Below are 17,339 nucleotides of genomic sequence, written 5' to 3'. Positions count from 1 at the left end.
CACAGATAGTGCTTGCCATCACCAGATGAGAAGTTAAGAAGCAGCCTGTCTGTGGAGAGTAAAAATAACTGTATACAGGGTAGAGAACTATCCAATTATGTGATAGATAGATAGATAGATAGATTTGTATAGAAAATATTGCTTAAAATTCAAAAAATGGCTCCACAGAAATCTGGTAATGCAGAGCGTTAAGAAAGCTGAACGCAGCTCTAATTAGGCTCCATCTCCTTCTGGTGTATTTAACTTTACAACTCCATCAAAAAACTGAACTAACCATGAACTGGGCAATTGCCTTAATGAAGAAAACTCGGTCTTGTTCAGTCTCAACATCAGAAGGGATGTCATTCTGAGGTTCGTACCTATTGCAAAGACAGAGACAGAGAGAAAGACACAAGTTAATTAAGCTGAAAGGTCACAAAACAGAAAGTAGACCACTGGGAGGACAGTGGATCTGTAACAGGAAGCTGAGTCCCCAGCTACGGTAGTAAGAATAAGAAAGACCTCAAAAGCAACAGAAAATATCAAACATCCAAGAGAACAAATCCTCACCAAAAATAGGTTTCAGTTCAGTCACTCAGTCACGTCCGACTCTGCAACCCCATGGACTGCAGCACTCAGGCCTCCCTGTCTATCACCAACTCTCGGAACTTACTCAAACTCATGTCCGTTGAGTCGGTGATGCCATCCAACCATCTCATCCTCTGTCATCCCCTTCTCCTCCCGCCTTCAATCTTTCCCAGCATCAGGGCCTTTTCAAATGTCAAAAGCCAAAACTGGGGCTCAGCTTACAAAATTAAATCTATATCAGACAGCAAAGTTTAATTAAAATGTCCAGAACTATTACTCTGTCTGACAGCCCTAGACTCAGCAGAGGGGCCAGAGTTCCTTTCTTCGAGTTACTGATGACATGCTGGGGTCAACAGCCTGCAGTCCTTGGCCTTCTCCTGTACAGCTCACAAGCTAAGGAGAGTTTTTACATTTTTAAAGGGCAATAAACAATAAAACACAAAGAAGCCTGACGGAGATCTTATGCAGCCTGCAATGCCTAAAATCTTGATCATCTCCTTAGTAAAAAGTTTGCCAATCCTAAGCCAGATACTCAGCAGAATGTGTGAGGAGGTCCTGTCAATCCCTGATGAGGGCGAGGGGATGACGAGGAGTGTGGACCAGCACCCCTGTCAGCTTACTGCTGAGAAACAAGTCTTTCACCACCTCCTGGTACACTCCCGTTCCCCACAGCATTCCTTAACACGCATCTGACTTTTAACAGGTTACAGCCTAGTCTGTCAAATTTTACTGAACTTTTCCTTTTGATTCTCAGAAGTATCCTGTTTCTAGGTGGCTAATGAGTAACATCTCGAATCTATTCTTAGACCACAGTAAAGTTCCCAGTTCTAACCTTTTCACAAGCCAGAGAAGCACTTCAGATACAAGCCCAAAATTTGGTGTGCGGAAGTTTTCCATGGAAATATGTCGAGGGTATCCCAAGGCTCTCATCATCTCTGTAAAATCTGTCCAAGGTAAAAACACACAGTATGGTCAGCTCCTCCTCAAACATCAGCTACTTATCAATCCAGATACTTCATTTTTGTCTTCTTACTCCCAACCTACTGACACGTTTATAGACTATTTATCAATTCTCTGAGAGAAAAACAAAAAGGAGATAAAATAGTTAAGCTGCTTCCTAAAAAACATTTATTTGAGTTCAATGGGAGAACTGGAAACTACGTTGAAATAGGGTTTAGGGATTGGCTGTGAATTTCTCTCTTGGGTATCTCAACTATCTCCTGGATATCTTTCTCTTCACCACTCAAAATGAAAAATATCTGGTCTTACAAAATGTCATAAAGAAAAATATTTTTAAATGTTAACCCTTTTTTTTGTAGAGGTGATGGTGGTAGGGTAAAACTGATGTCTCTGTGTTACTTAGAGGAATGTTCAAGAGAATGCTTGAACTATAGAGCAATACTTAGCTGTACTATGAAACAGACTAAGAGACAGTAATACTAACACTTGTTCTTAATACTGCAATCACTAAGTTTTAAGCAAGACTTGCAAATAACATCCTTTTAGTTCCCATGATGTGCCAAGAGCGCTTCTGACTAAGTAATGTCTGTCTTCACTTGTCTTGAAGATGGGTATTGAAAATGTCCCAATGACATTCACAAATAAGCTACCTGGTCATTGGAGATTAGGCTGAATTTCACCAGACAACAGAAGAGAAGGTATAAGCAGTGGAAAGAGCAGCAGAGGGCCTCTGCCATTGTTTGGGGGGATATTTAAATAGAGCAATGGAAAATAAAGCAGCAGCCTTCCCACCAAATGGTGAGGCCTAAACACTTCCTCTCACTAAGTAGTAGCCAAATTCTGTTAATTCTGCAGTATCGTCATCAAAAGGAGACAAGTAAGATTCTTATCATGAACTGCCTAAAGTACGGCATTCATTTAAGGTAAAAAACGTTCAGAAATCCTTTTGTACACTTTTCCCAAAACAACTCCATTCAGTGTGTGAGGCGAGCAGAAGTAACGCAACTTAGATTAGGAGTGGGCCTTCCTACTTGGTAAGATTATCAGGTAGCTTTCGCTTAACAATGACCACTGTTTGCCAATTAGGACCAATTAGCTTTCACTTAACACTGACGATGTTTGCCAGTTAGGAAATTAGGAAGGGGCAGAAACCCCCAGGAAAGTCCCGCTCGAGCGAAAGTATCGACCAATGAAATTGTTTTGCAAACATGTAACCAATCCGCTTCTCACCCTATAAATTTGTGTAACAGCTTGGGCTCGGGGCTCTCTGACTCGCACCACTGCGTTGGTTGCGGGCAGCGAGTCCTGGCTCGAGTCAGTAATAAACTTCCCTTCCTGCGAGTTGCATTGTCTTGGAAGCCTTCTCTCTTCCCGCTCGGGGATTCGGACATCGGGCATAACAGTGCCCCTTAGCATAAGCAACTGTGAGGGAGGAGAAAGGTGTCTCTACAACATAATGTCTCCAAGAATGTCCAAGTCCCAGAGAGCAGAGATTCACACAACAGTGCTAATAGGCATCAATAAAATGTGGTGCCTCTTCCTATATATTTACATTATAGAAAGAGCCCTTCACAACTGAAAGCTGTAATCTTTAAAGGGGAAATTTCAGGCACTGGCAACTATTAGAAAATTGGCCTTAAAGAGGCCCTTCAAATCACACCAAATTGGCAACACCTGCTACACCTGCGCAGGTGGAGCCAGTCCCCTGAACTGCTTCAGATTCAGAAAATGACAGCATATAAAAGGCAAGAGATGGATTCACACAGTCCCACGTTTTGATCCTGATTTCCACCCAGTTCTAGCTCTCTGATCTAAAGCAGCTATTTCACCTCCCTGCTTCAAAGTATTCCATCCAGGAATGACTCACCTCACTGTAACAGTGAGGACTAAAATGTTAGATGTAAAATGTTTGCTTTGTAACAGATGTTCCCCAGAGCAGTGATAACTAGTTCTTTAATCCCCATTTTTCCACTTCCCCACGCTCCTTGCAAAGGCACTTGGGTTCCCTCCTCCTCACCAGCCCCTTTCACAAAGGCTGCAGGCTTTGGAGGTTAGACAACACGATTTCACACTCCAGCGCCAGCTCTTACCACCTATGTCCCGACCGAGTGACCTGACCTCTCTGTGTCCATTTCCTCACCTAAACATAAAAGAACTGCTGTTCAGAGGAGTAAATGAAATGATGAACACACATAGGACAGTAATTAACTACCTGACAGATCACAAAAACTCGAACTCGAAAAATATTAGCCTCAATCATTATTCACCAGCCCCCTCTTCGATTCTCTTGTTCGCTTCTCTAAGCTAACCCAGCTCAAAAACGGTCGCTTTGGAAAACGGTGTTTTGCAATACAGTAGCGAACAGACCCAAGTCAATTAAAATTAGATAAAATTAAAACTTCGGTTTCTCAGCCGCACTAGCCGCATACACATCATAGCAGAAAGCGCTATGACCACACACTGGGGCGCTCAGCCTGACGGGGGTCGGCTAGGGTCAGGGGCGCCCCTGAGTTGCAGAGACCCCGGAGGGGGATTTCGGCGCGAGAGCCTCGGCGGGGCTCGGACAGGGAGCCGGGGGGCCGTAGCCCAGAGTCTCGGGAGGACCGCAGGTCACAGAGGGCAGGGATGCCTTACTGCGGAGATCACGGAAAGACATGGCGCTCAAGTGCCCAGGATCCCGAAGTCTCCACCGCTAGCCCTTCACCGCTCCGAGGTTTCTAGGGCAACGCACTGAGCCGCCGACGGCGCGCTGCCGGGACCAAAAAGACAGAAGCAAAGCCGACCGGGCCGTGTGCGCATGCTCTGTATGTACCGGAGCGAGGGCGGCCGGCAGGCGGCGTAAAACGCGACGCTGGGGGAGCTGGTGTGGCGTGCAGGCTCCCTTCACACATGCAGACATTTGCACTGGCCGACACGTTCTAAGCACCTAAGTGCCTGTGCAAGGCGGTCTGCATAGTACTTCTCATTTCCACCTACACTCCTCCAGAAAGGATGTACACGATGTCAGGAAGCCAGGTCTCCCTTTGGAGTCCTACGCCCGGCACTCCTCTCTGGCATGTGTAAAATGGCTGACCGCGCCCGCGTCCGAAGCGCCTGCAGCGTGAAGCAGCTGAGGCCACAGACTACGAGGCGAAGGTCAGAGCGACCAAGAAGCGGTGAGAGCCGCCCGAGCCGCAACCCGCGCGTGCGCACCGGGCTCGGACTTTACGACAAGCCGGAAACCGGCGCGCCGGGGGGTTGTCCTGGCAACTGTGAGCTCTGAAGTTTGGAGCTGGTTCTTGCGCGCGGTAGAGGGAGGGGGCGGGTCGGGGGTGCACCGCGCCCAGCCCGTGGCCGGATCAGCTGTGCTCTCGGTTGGGGGCACTCTCTACCTGCCTGCCACGGCTGGGGAAAGGCAACCGGAAGGGCTGGGGAGGTGAAGTGAGCTGAGCCCAGAGCGTGGGCGAAGAAGAGGGACTACCAATGCTAAGATGCCCTCCACCCCTGTATTGGTTTTAGTGAAGTAACAGACACATGAATGCGCTGACCTTAAAGATTCTCAAAATAGACCTGCACATACGTGGTCATTAGGATAAATAAAGTCCTTTAGTAGAGAAAGAATAATCTTTTTAACAAAGCATCTTGGAACAACTAGAAATGCAAATAAATGAACCAGCATCCTTACATGTAAAGGGTAAAACCTAAAAACTGACTTTTCTAGAAGAAAACTTGGAAAGCTTTGTGACTGGGTTAAACAAGAGTCCTTGGATAAAATACACTAGAAGTATCATCCTTTAAAATATGTTTTTTGATGAATCGGACTTCATCAAAATTTAGAACTGCTCTTCAAGGCACTTTTTAAGAAAATGAAAAGGTAAACCCACAGTCTAAAAGAATATATTCACAAAACACAGATGATTTGAAAAAGACTTCTGAAATACATAATAAACTTTCAAAACTCACTGAAGAAAACTATCAGAAAGCAGATCAAAAAACTTAGTTCACAAAAGATATGGCAAATGTCAACAAACAATTAGTCCAGCTAAGAAACGCATAAATTTGTTTGAGCCAACCTGAGGATTATAACCAGGCAAGGAGTCTTTCAGAAAGCTCTAAGGATGTTCCAAAGAGGAAAGGGGTGAAGCTAGTATGATGTGATTTTAAGTAAGGGGTAGGTGCAATCAAGGATACAACATTGTAGAGGTTTACTGCTATTAACAAGGAACAGATGTTACAGTTAATGGTTTTAGTTCTTTTCTAAGTAGGCAAGATATAAGAAACTGAATTCATACAATTTCCTCCTGAAAATACCTAACTAACTGAGGGCAGTTCTGCCAGTCTTCCGAGAGCACAAAATGCCTCATCCTGATTTGGCCCTGAAGTTCCTTCACCGTATGTTGTATGTAGGTCAGTGACTGTAGTGGCAAAAGGACTCAATTGTTGTAGAACTGGATGGTGGGCAACATACTTGGTTTTACAATCTCCTCTCTTTCAGTCTTAATTTCGACCAAGGCTTGGAGACATTTCATGACCAGTTTCTCACAGAGCAATAGGAATGTTCACACCCAGGTCAAGCAAGGATTTCACTAACAGGCGACTCAATGTGCTATTATTGTACTGTTAACAGTAGCCAGATGCGATGATCTTAGTTTTCTGAATGTTGAGCTTTAAGCCAACTTTTTCACTGTCCTCTTCACTTTCATCAAGAGGCTTTTTAGTTCCTTTTCACTTTGTGCCATAAGGGTGGTGTCATCTGCATATCTGAGTTTATTGATATTTCTCCCGGCAATCTTGATTCCAGCTTGGAAATAAATGGGGAAACAGTGGAAAGTGTCAGACTTTATTTTGGGAGGCTCCAAAATCACTGCAGATGGTGAATGCAACCATGAAATTAAAAGATGCTTACTCCTTGGAAGAAAAGTTATGACCAACCTAGATAGCATATTATAAAGGAGAGACATTACTTTGCCAACAAAGGTTGGTCTAGTCAAGGCTATGGTTTTTCCAGTGGTCATGTATGGATGTGAGAGTTGGACTGTGAAGAAAGCTGAGCACTGAAGAATTGATGCTTTTGAACTGTGGTGTTGGAGAAGACTCTTGAGAGTCCCTTGGACTGCACGGAGATCCAATCAGTCCATCCTAAAGGAGATCAGTCCTGGGTGTTCATTGGAAGGACTGATGCTGAAGCTGAAACTCCAATACTTTGGCCACTTCATGCGAAGAGTTGACTCATTGGAAAAGACCCTGATGCTGGGAAAGATTGAAGGCAGGAGGAGAAGGGGACGACAGAGGATGAGTTGGTTGGATGGCATCACCGACTCGATGGACATGAGTTTGAGTGAACTCCAGGAGTTGGTGATGGACAGGGAGGCCTGGCGTGCTGCAATTCATGGGGTTGCAACTCTGGAACTCCCTTGCTTTTTCAATGATCCAGCAGATGTTGGCAATTTGATCTCTGGTTCCTCTGCCTTTTCTAAATATTAGAATAGCTAAAACAACAAGCCACCACAAAAACCCTGACAGTGCTAAGGGCTTGAAAGGATGGAGAGCACCTTGGACTTTCATACCTTATTGGTGAGAATATGAAAGTGTACATCCACTTTGGAAAACAGCTGGTACTTCTTACTAAAGTTAAACATACACTTAACATACAGTTCAGCAGTCCCTCTCCCAGGTACTCACCAAAGAGAAATGAAAACTACTTATGTTCACACAGAAACCTATACACAAATATTAAGAGTAGCTTTATTTTTAATTGCCCCAAACTGGAAAGCACTTGGGTGCCCCTCAACTTAGAAATGGATTATACACATGTGGTACAATGGATTACCATTCAGCAATTTAAAAAAGCAAACTGCTGAAATACACAAGAACAACAATGGCTCTCCAATGCCTTATGCTAAGTGGAAGAAGAGACTCAAAATGCTTCATACTATTTGATTCCATTTATATGACATTCTGAATAAGATGAAAATAGAGAGAAAACAAATTAGTGGTAACCAGGAGGAGCTGGATACATAATAATGTAATGATGTGTGTGGGGAGGGAGTAATGAAACTGTTCTGTATCTTGTGGTGGTTAATTACATGGCAGTAGCTGTTTGTCCAGCTCAGAGGTTAAAGCGTCTGCCTGCAATGCAGGAGACCTGGGTTCAATCCCTGGGTTGGGAAGATCCCCTGGAGAAGGAAATGGCAACCCACTCCAGTATTCTTGCCTGGAGAATCCCATGGACGGAGGAGCCTGGTGGGCTACGGTCCACGGGGTCGCAAAGAGTCGGACATGACTGATTTCACTTTCACTTTCAGCTGTTTGTCAAAACTCATAGATCTGGGGCTTCCCTGGTGGCTCAGTGTAAAGAATCTGCCTGCCAATATGAGAGACATGAGACATGAGGGTTTGATCCCTCATCTGGAAAGATCCCATGTGCTTTTTAATTATAGGCATCCTCAAGTGTGTGAAGTAGTGGCTTAAGTTTGCATTTCTCCAATGATTTAGGACATTGAACATCTTCTCACGTGCTTGTTGACCATTTGTGTATCTTGTTTGGGGAAATATCTATGCAAGTTCTTCACCCATTTTTTTTTTTTTTTCAACTCGCAAAAAAGGGAAGTTTATTGCTGACTCAAGTCAGGGCTCACTGCTGCAACCAACGCAGTGGTGCAGGGTCAGAAAGTGCTGAGCCCTAGCTGTTACCCAATTTATAAGGTGTGCATAAGCAGTTGGTAGCTGGCTTAAGCGGATTGGTTACATGTTTGCAAAGTAATCTTATTGGCTCAAACCTTCGCGGGCTTATTTCAAACTTGGGTGTTCGCAGGCTTTTCAGCTTTCCCCTGATAGGTTCCCTCTTCCTTACTGGGCACATATTGATTGGCTGGCTCCAGGTGGCCTGATAATCATGTTACCCTGGAAAACCAGGCCTACTCCTAATCTAGGCTGCCTGTCATGGCGCAGCCTCACATTCCCCCCTGTCTTGTTGTTTCTGTGGAAGGCCCAATCATGGGTCTTCTATATCATCTGTGGGGGCAGTCGAATATTGAGATCTGAGTAACATTAGGTGGACGGACAGGCAGTGTGTCTTCCCTAACAACTCTCCCTGAGAGACTGCATACTCAAGATGCTTTTTGGGAATTGGGGCGGAGGTCTCTTTCTTCTGTAACTTCTTCCTGCTGTGCCTGGGCGTAGGCCTGCCTAGCAGAGCAGAAGTCTCTCTATACCTGACCTAAGTTGGGGTGTTTTATATCTGAAACCAGCTTTTACTCTTGTAATAACAGCAACTTAGTTTGAAACTGTTGGCGCCTCTCAGAGATAAAATAGACAGGGGCCAAACAGGAGACCTAACAGGATGGTCATCACTGGTCCCCAGAAACAGGAGGCAACATTTGGGGTGATTGGCTGGTGGTCAAGCAACAGAGCTGTGTTCTAGGAATCTTGTGTTTAGTCTGAAGTTACCATCTTTTACCTGGGTGGGGGCTCCAGTTCTGTAGAAGAACTCAAAAGACATTGTTATGCATATTTCTTTGAGTAGGAGTACCACCATTTGATTGTTTCCCCTCTGTTTCTGTATTTTTTCTCTTCCCTGATTAGCAATTGTTTGAATCTACCCTTTGGAACTCAGGGAAGGTCAAGGAGGCTGAATAAAGCCTATATTTTACAGTACAGCAGGTCTGTACTCCAGAGTCGCCACCCCACAGAGTCCTGCTCAGCTTTAATTTAGGGAACAGGGCAAGTATGACTGTGATAATCTCTTGTCAAAATGGGGCATAGGACTGCCTCAGCCTGGAGAAGAGACACTGAATTGGAAGTATTCCTGAGTTCCAAGTCCTAGATTTGAGCCTTGTATGATTAAAATCTCAGTCCCTTGGTCTGCCATTTTGTTGTAACATACCCAGTTAGTAGTAGCAAGAGGAGGGATAACTTGAGTTTTAATAGACAAAATAAATCTCTTTCTTTTAGAAGAATAGGCCTGAAACCCAGTCTGGACCTGGCACTTCAGGGAGACTTGTAGCCAGGTGGCCAGTTGCCTAGTTTTATAAGAAGTAAGGTAGAAGTTACTAGCTTCCAGCAGACATTGTTTTGAGAATGGTGGCATCTAAGCCTGACACGACTCAGAAAACTCAAGTGTTTAGCAATACAATGTCTAATCTGAAATTACACCCATAGTAACACCTGGTTATTTCTCAGGATGTCTGAACCATAGCTGAGTACTCTATTTTGACTTTTAATTGTAAAATTTTTCCTAATAGCCAAGGCAGATGGCACCATTAATGATGTCAGTGTTTCTCTAGGTATGAGAAGATGCAAGAATTGGGACTCATAAAATCTCCTGAAAAGATCTAACTATCTGAAGGCCTGTTCTGCCAGTTTTTCCCAGAGCACGGAGCGCCTCATTCCTGATCTTCACCCTGAACTCCTTTCAGGGCCGTTGAAAGTCAGCAGTTGCAGTGGCCATGATATAATCTCTGTAGATGTAGATGGCAAGTGTCAATCTTCAGTTGGCAGAGCCCCTTTTTGCTCATAAACTTGACCATGATTTTGAGGGGGGCATTTCATGACCATTTTATCCCACGGTGCTGAGAATGTCCATTCTCAGGTTTGGCAAAGATTTTGTTGACAGGCCACTCAATGTGCTGTTACAGTCTGGACTAGGCCATAAAACAGTATCCAAAAATCTCTCTAGACCACCTGTCTTACTAGCCTCTTGGTCCAGGAAAACATTCCCTCTTGTTGCTTCTTCTCATATCTAGAGTTACACTGCCATCATCATCGATCTCATAGGGAACTATATATTATTTTATCAGAGGCCTCAGTCACACATTTGGCACTGTAAGAAATAGCAATTTTGTAAAACAGGTGAAATACAAAGAACATAGCCAGCAGTACTAGTAAAGTCACAAGTAAGACTTAAGAGCTTCCATTAGATGTAGCCCAGTATATCCCAGGTCGTCTGACTTAGTCTACTCTGTACGAATCTTTATCTTTCAGGGAAATTATACATTGGCACCACCATCTATAAGGCATATAGCCCAGTTTTCTAGTGTTACTAGACTGATTATCCTTGGCATTATATAATTGTTTTCAACACAGAGGAGACTTTAAACCTAAATTACCATAGCCTGGTGTTATCTATATAAATCCATCTTATAATTGTGGGAGATTTCTTTTTCCTTTGTTGAAACTTTTTTGTTGCTCTGATTGAGCTTGAGGAATAGAAAAAGGCTCAAATTTATGGCCAGAGTCAGAGTAGGCCTTATTAATTGGCCCAGTGAGGGGATCTCATCTGGTAGTATCACAGTGACCTGAATATGACTATAATTTTTTTTTAAGTAAATTTCCTCAGGGCCAACCAGTTAAGAGTCTTGTAGTGGAGAAATTTACCAAGGTAACCCAGAACTAGATACAGGTAATTGGCCACAAACCCAACAATTGGACTGATTTCTAAAACTGGCATATTTCTAAATCAGACCTATGATAGAAAAGCATTTGATTTATATGCAAAGGTCTAAGAAGTCAAGAAAACATTATAAATGATCATACGAAGCAGATCCATCATCTTGGGCAAGCTGTCTACCTCTGATGTTGCTGTCTTCTCATCCTGGTGTAGTGTAGTTTCTCCTGTTTGAGCATCATTTTAAGGTGAGATCAGGTCAGCTGTCTTCTCTATAGACCAATCCAGTGTAGGGGCCTTTGGAAGTGGGAATTAATCTAAGAGTTAATTTCTCTTCAGTTTCATTGTGCATGAGCTAGTTAAGAGTACCTGATAAAAAGTCCTTCCATCCAGGTTGGAGACAGTCTCTTAAATTATGTCTTTTTCCAGTCCTGGTTGCAGGTCATGAGGCATCTGATCTTCATCCAAAGATAGATTACTAAGATAAGCTTCAGAAACAACCTTTCACATTAATATCACATAACAGCAAAGAACTATCTGAGAAATGAGTCTTACTACATGAAGACCTCCATTAACAAACTGGGATTTAACATTTTTTTGAAATATCTTTTTCTCCCTAAAGTTACCCTCATTTTTATCAAGTACAACCAAATTAAGGCTAGTCTGCTTGCAAAATAGGTCTGTTTTTACTAATTTTGGTCTGATGATTTATATAACCATAATTGATCATAGACTTTTTATCTTGCTGAAACACTTATTGGATCTCAGACTGAACTTTTAATATAAAACAGGGCTGGGAAACTCACACCAAGGCTTATCACAGATTTTGCCTAACAAATCTAGGTGAACTCTTTTCTTTTTAAGGTCTCAAAAATTCCTTGAGATTTTTGTACCTGTTAGTGAGATAACCTTCTTAGCTCATTTGATAAACTTACTGGAAACCTAAGAGTTTCAAATTTCTGGAGGAGTCAGATAGAGAGAAAATATAATTGTTTTGTTTATAATGTGTAATTTTACCAAATTATTTTTATAACTAGTTTGAGAGGAAGGTTTTTCCTATTCCCGAAAACACATGATTTAAACCTGTAATTTCTCAGATAGAAACCATAAAAGTTATAAGCATATTCGCTGGTTCATTCAGTCCTTTAACTTTTGCTTCACCCATTTTTAAATTCAGCTGTTTGTCTTTTTGTTGTTGAGTTGTAAGAGCCCTTTTTGTGTTCTAGATACCATGCTCTAATCAGATACATGATTTGCAATTATATTCTCTCATCCTGTAGGCTGTCTTTTCACTTCTTGAGAGTTTGTGCTTTTTTGCAGCACAACATTTTTCAAATTTTATAAAGACCAATTTATTCTTTTTCTTTTTTTGCTTATGCTTTTGTTGTCATATCTAGGAATCCATTACCAAATCCATGGGGGTGAAAATTTCTTCAAAGAGTTTTAATTTTTGTATGTGGTGTGAGGTAGGGGTCCAATTTCATTCTTCACTTTATTTTTTAAAATATTTTTATTAAGTTTTTTAATTGAAGGATAATTGCTTTATAGAATTTTGTTGTTTTCTGTCAAACCTCAACATGAATCAGCCATTCAGTTCAGTTCACTCGCTCAGTCATGTCCGACTCTTTGTGACCCCATGGACTGCAGCACACCAGGCCTCCCCGTCCATCACCAACTCCTGGAGTTTGCGCAAACTCATGTCCATCGAGTCGGTGATGCCATCCAACCATCTCATCCTCTGTCGTCTCCTTCTCCTCCTGCCTTCAATCTTTCCCAGCATCAGGGTCTTTTCAAATGAGTCAGTTCTTCGCATCACGTGGCCAAAGGATTGGAATTTCAGCTTCAACATCAGTCTTTCCAATGAATATTCAGGACTGATTTCCTTTAGGATTGACTGGTTGGATCTCCTTGCAGTCCAAGGGACTGTCAAGAGTCTTCTCCAGCACCACAGTTCAAAAGCATCAATTCTTCAGTGCTCAGCTTTCTTTATAGTCCAACTCACATCCATACATGACCACTGGAAAAACCATAGCTTTGACAAGATGGACCTTTGTTGGCAAAGTAATGTCTCTGCTTTTTAATAAGCTGTCTAGGTTAGTCATAACTTTTTTTCCAAGGAGCAAGTGTCTTTTAATTTCATGGCCACACTCACCATCTTCAGTGATTTTGGAGCCCCCCAAAATAAAGTCTGCCACTGTTTCCAGTTTCCCTATCTATTTACCATGAAGTGATGGGACCAGATGCCATGATCTTAGTTTTCTGAGTGTTGAAATTTAAGCCAACTTTTTCACTTTCCTCAAGAGCCTCTTTAGTTCTTCTTTGCTTTCTGCCATAAAGGCGGTGTCCTCTGCGTATCTGAGGTTATTGATATTTCTCCTGGCAATCTTGATTCCAGCTTGTGCTTCATCCAGTCCAGCATTTCTCATGATGTACTCTGCAATAAGTTAAATAAGCAGGGTGACAATATACAGCCTTGACGTACTCCTTTCCCAATTTGGAAGCAGTCTGTTGTTCCATGTCCGATTCTTACTATTGTTTCTTGACCTGCATAGATTTCTCAGGAGGCAGGTCACACAGTTTGTTGTGATCCACACAAAGGCTTTGGTGTAGTCAATAAAGCAGAAGTCGATGTTTTTCTGGAACTCTCTTGCTTTTTCGATGATCCAATGGATGTTAGCAATTTGATCTGGTTCCTCTGCAGCCATAGGTATACACATATCCCCTCCCTCTTGAACCTCCCTCCCGTCTCCCGCCCCATCCCACCCCTCTAGGTTGATACAGAGCCCCTGTTTGAGTTTCCTGAGTCATACAGCACATTCCCATTGGCTATCTATTTTACATATGGTAATATAAGTTTCCATGTTACTCTCAACATACATCTCACCCTCTCCTGCCATCTCCCCATGTCCACAAGTCTATTCTCTATGTCTCTTTCTCCACTGCTGCCCTGTAAATATATTCAGTACCATTTTTTAGATTCTGTATATATGCATTAGAATACATTTATCTTTCTCATTTTGACTTACTTCACTCTGTATAATAGGTTCTAGGTTCATCCACTTCATTAGAACTGACTCAAATGCATTCCTGTTTATGGCTGAGTAATATTCCATTGTGTATATGTACCACAACTTCTTTATCCACTCATCTGTTGATGGACATCTAGATTCCTCTTCATTCCTATCTTTTTATATCCAATTGTTCCAGCACTCTTTGTTGAAGTGACTATTATTTCCTCCATAGAATAATTTTGATAATCTTGTTGAAAATAAATTGTCCAGTGATGTATGAATTTATTCTGGGCTTCTATTCTATTCCACTGGTCTAGATCTCTAGCCTTGTGTCAGTTCCACACTGTCTTGGTTCCTGTAGTGTTGAATTGTATATAAGAAGTTTTTAAATAGAAAATCTTAGTTTTAAACTTTTTAAGGTTGTTTTTGGCTTTTGGATTCCTTTGTAATTCCACATTAATTTTAGGATCAGTTTTTTTGCTTCTGCTGTCGAGGCCGTTGAGATTTTACAGGAATTGCATTGAATCTGTAGATTACCTTGGAGAGGACTGCTGTCTTAATATTAAGCCTTCAATCCACAAACACTGTCTTTTTCCATTTAAGTTTTATTTTTTTTCAACGTTTTCTAGTTTTCAGTGCTGTCTTGCACTTCCATGATTGATTTTAGTCTTTTTGTTCTTTCCTAGTGTATAGAAATATAGTTGTATGTGTTGATAATGTGTCCTGAGACTGCTCAACTAACTTATTAGCTCTGATAGTTTTACCAGCTTAAATAGGTTTTTTTTTTCCCCCCTTTGAATGTGAATTAATTTCTTCTTTATAAATAGGACCATGTCATTTGTGAATAGAGAGAATTGAAAAGTTTAACTTTTAAACAAATTGTTTCCCAAATTGGTGGTATCGTTTTCATCTCCCCATCCCCAGCAGTATATGAGACTTTTGGTTTCTCCAAATCCTTCCTCACACTGATACAATCCACAGGATACCCCATTGCCTACTTATGCAAAAATGGATGGAAAAGTTAAGGGACCTGCCCGGTCACCCAGAATCACCTTCTTGGCATGCTCAAAGCACTGATACAGGTCTCACCATGTCTGTGTCCCTAAACGTTCATCTTCTACCCACAGATGAGGAAACAGACACCCCAAGAGGTCACCCCAGGGAGTGACTCCCCAGACTGCAAGAGCCAAATCTGTTTTGCATGCCTGTCCCAAGCCGGAGGGACCAGGGACCTCCCCAAGGTTCTGCCCCATCCCCTTGCCCACCTACCACCCTGCCCCTGCTCTGTACATCATCCCCTGCCAAACCTGGAGGTCCAAGAGACGAGGGAGTCTTCCCTGTGACATCACAGAGCTGGTTGCCAAGGGAGCCCTGCAGACCCGCCCCCTAGGTGGCGGAGAGCAGAGCCCTGCTGCACAGGAGGCCTGGCTGCTCCTCCCCATCACGCTGGCCCTCCATGGAAGCCTTGGTCTGTGCGTTCTCTGAGCTGCGCATAAGAGAAGGTGCCGGGCTGTGGGGAGGAGAGGCAGGAGGAGAGATGCCCTCCTGTCCTGACCTGGGCCCACAGCCACCAGGGTGGTCCCAGGGACATGCATGCTTAGGAGAAGGGAATGGCCATGGGTCCAGGCCACGTGACCCTGGACACTGGATTGCTCTTTTCAGGGCAGGGGACAAAAGTGGGTGGCAGAAAGAGCCTGAAGTCCTGAGAAGATCTTGGTGCCGAGACTAGGTTTCTCAGCCCTCCCTGTGGGCTGGGAGGGAGGATGACTGCTAAGTTGGATGAGGGGGGTGGGAGGCAGGGGGCAGAGTCCACATGACAGACAGGTAGCTGAGGCTCTGCAGGCCAGGGTGGGGGTCATCCCACGAGCATGCGACTGTTCTCCCCTCACGGCCACTGGGGCCCACCGGCCACACCCTTCTACTCTCCCCTCCACAGATGCAGTGAGCTGGGCCCAAGGACACACCAGTCACCCCGACACACCACCCAACATCTACGAGGGGGGGCTGGGGGCCCAGCAGCAGCAGTGCCCCAGTGCCCAGGGAAGCAAGCCCAAGAACTTCCGGCTGCGCCACCTCCGGGGCCTGGCTCTCTACCTGCCGGGCCACCTGCAGCCTGCCGGCCAGTGTGAGAGTCACTGGCTGGGTCGGCTCCTGGCCGGGGGCTGCCTGCCACAGCCCGAGGGCCTGGTCTGGCCCCTGGACTTAGCACAGGGGACTCTGGGCCGAGGTAACAGCCACCACTCAGCCCTTCTGGAAGCTCAACTGCCCAGGGACAGCCGGGCAAATACAGGTGAGCCTGTCCAGGTGACACAGAGCTAGGGACAGGAGGGGCAGACCCAGGGCAGGGGTGGGCGAGGCACTCAGATGGACCCAGGTAGTCCCTCTCCACTCCCGAGCTGCCTGGGTACCTGTCCCAGCTCTCCACTCGATGAGGGACCTCGGGCTGCTTTCCCCCACTGGCCGTGCCTCAGTCTCACCATTTGTAAAGTGAGGGGTGTGAGTTAGAGAAGGGTCTTTCCTGCTTGAACCATGTCTCCCTCTTTCTCCTCCCCTGTGGGGTTTTCTTTAAGGAGAACTGCCCCCCTCCCCTCTGGCTTGGAAGGATGCCAGGTTCAGGGGTCACAGGGTGGGCTGGCAGCCTCCCCTGGGTCCCTCTGAACGACTCCTCTCTCCCCCTCTTTCCTCAGCTTCCAGCTCCAGCATGGACCCAGCCAAGGGTGCCCCCTCACAGTCTGGTCACCCTGAAGGCTTAGGGCTCAGGCCTAAGAGATCCTGGGGGGCCCCAGAGGAGACCACATGTCCCTTGTGCAAGAGAACCCGCTCTGGGGGCCTGGAGGGGCCGTAGGGATCCAAGTGCCAGAGCTGGTTCTCCCAGCTCAGGACAGGAGGGGAGAGGGTGGCCCCAGGAGCAGGAGATAGGTCCAGGGTGGGGGGGAAGGGCTCAGCCCCCACCAGTAGCACCCCCACACCGAGACACCTAGGCAGCTACCCAGCACCAGAGCCTGGGCCAGCCTTGGGAAAGCTTGAGGGTGGAGGGAGGAGGAAGAGGTCCCGCGAGAGGGACAGAGAAAAAGAAAGAAGCCGGGGCATGCCCCTGCAGCCTGCTTCAACTCACATCAGCCACGGGTACCGGGGAGGCCGGATGGAGTGGAGAGCTGGGCTCCCGAGGGGCCGGGGAACCTACAGGTCTAATGTCAATAAAAGCCAAGGCCTGCGCTTCAGTCGCTGAGTCTGTCTGTGGTCAGGCCAATTTGGTCAGAGAAAGGGCCCCTTGGCACACGTGCTCTGAGAGCAAAGTTCAGTATCGCTCCCAGGAGAATCCAAGGTGCTCCCACCCTGAAGAGGGTGCCGTCCTCCTCTGGGTGGGCAGGGTCTTGGCAGGCCTACAAACAGGGCGTGGTGTTCTGGGTGAAGAGGGCAGAGGACAGAGAAAGTTA

At 45.0% G+C, this 17,339-nt stretch overlaps 2 protein-coding genes across 6 annotated transcripts in view; one reads left to right on the top strand and one right to left on the bottom strand.

Moving 5' to 3' along the window:
• The window catches only part of CLUAP1 (clusterin associated protein 1), a 30,299-nt gene extending 25,625 nt beyond the window's left edge, over positions 1-4,674 (bottom strand). The window contains exons 1-3 of one of the 4 annotated variants that reach the window (XM_061152715.1): positions 4,340-4,674; positions 1,400-1,511; positions 275-359 (exon numbers count right to left, since the gene is read on the bottom strand). In XM_061152715.1, coding sequence (XP_061008698.1) covers positions 275-359; positions 1,400-1,511; positions 4,340-4,418 — 276 coding nt within the window. In that variant the 5' untranslated portion in view covers positions 4,419-4,674. Of the gene's footprint in view, positions 1-274; positions 360-1,399; positions 1,512-2,757; positions 2,875-4,161; positions 4,314-4,339 lie in introns of those variants that run through there. The other 3 variants (XM_061152711.1, XM_061152712.1, XM_061152714.1) reach the window with 3 other exon arrangements.
• Positions 4,675-15,346: 10,672 nt separating this feature from the next.
• C10H16orf90 (chromosome 10 C16orf90 homolog) lies at positions 15,347-17,099 on the top strand. 2 transcript variants are annotated; one of them, XM_061152729.1, is made up of 3 exons: positions 15,347-15,374; positions 15,839-16,192; positions 16,590-17,099. In XM_061152729.1, the coding sequence occupies exons 1-3, from the start codon at positions 15,359-15,361 to the stop codon at positions 16,745-16,747; spliced, it is 528 nt and encodes a 175-aa protein (XP_061008712.1). In that variant the 5' UTR covers positions 15,347-15,358; the 3' UTR covers positions 16,748-17,099. The 2 variants fall into 2 exon arrangements, with proteins under 2 accessions (XP_061008712.1, XP_061008711.1); XM_061152728.1 differs by having other exon boundaries at positions 15,359-15,404.
• Positions 17,100-17,339: the final 240 nt, after the last annotated feature.

The sequence above is a fragment of the Dama dama genome, chromosome 10, assembly GCF_033118175.1.
Source record: "Dama dama isolate Ldn47 chromosome 10, ASM3311817v1, whole genome shotgun sequence".
NCBI classification, from domain to species: Eukaryota; Metazoa; Chordata; class Mammalia; order Artiodactyla; family Cervidae; genus Dama; species Dama dama.
The sequence above is the reverse complement of the archived record's forward strand: the minus strand, read 5'-3'. Positions and strand labels throughout refer to the sequence as shown.

Excerpts from the sequence above, each read along its gene's own strand:
- C10H16orf90 (XM_061152728.1), top strand. The coding sequence starts at position 15,359 with ATGGAAGCCTTGGTCTGTGCGTTCTCTGAGCTGCGCATAAGAGAAG. Across the intron at positions 15,405-15,838 it reads TGAGCTGCGCATAAGAGAAG|ATGCAGTGAGCTGGGCCCAA; the intron begins GTGCCGGGCTGT and ends TCCCCTCCACAG. Across the intron at positions 16,193-16,589 it reads GGACAGCCGGGCAAATACAG|CTTCCAGCTCCAGCATGGAC; the intron begins GTGAGCCTGTCC and ends CTCTTTCCTCAG.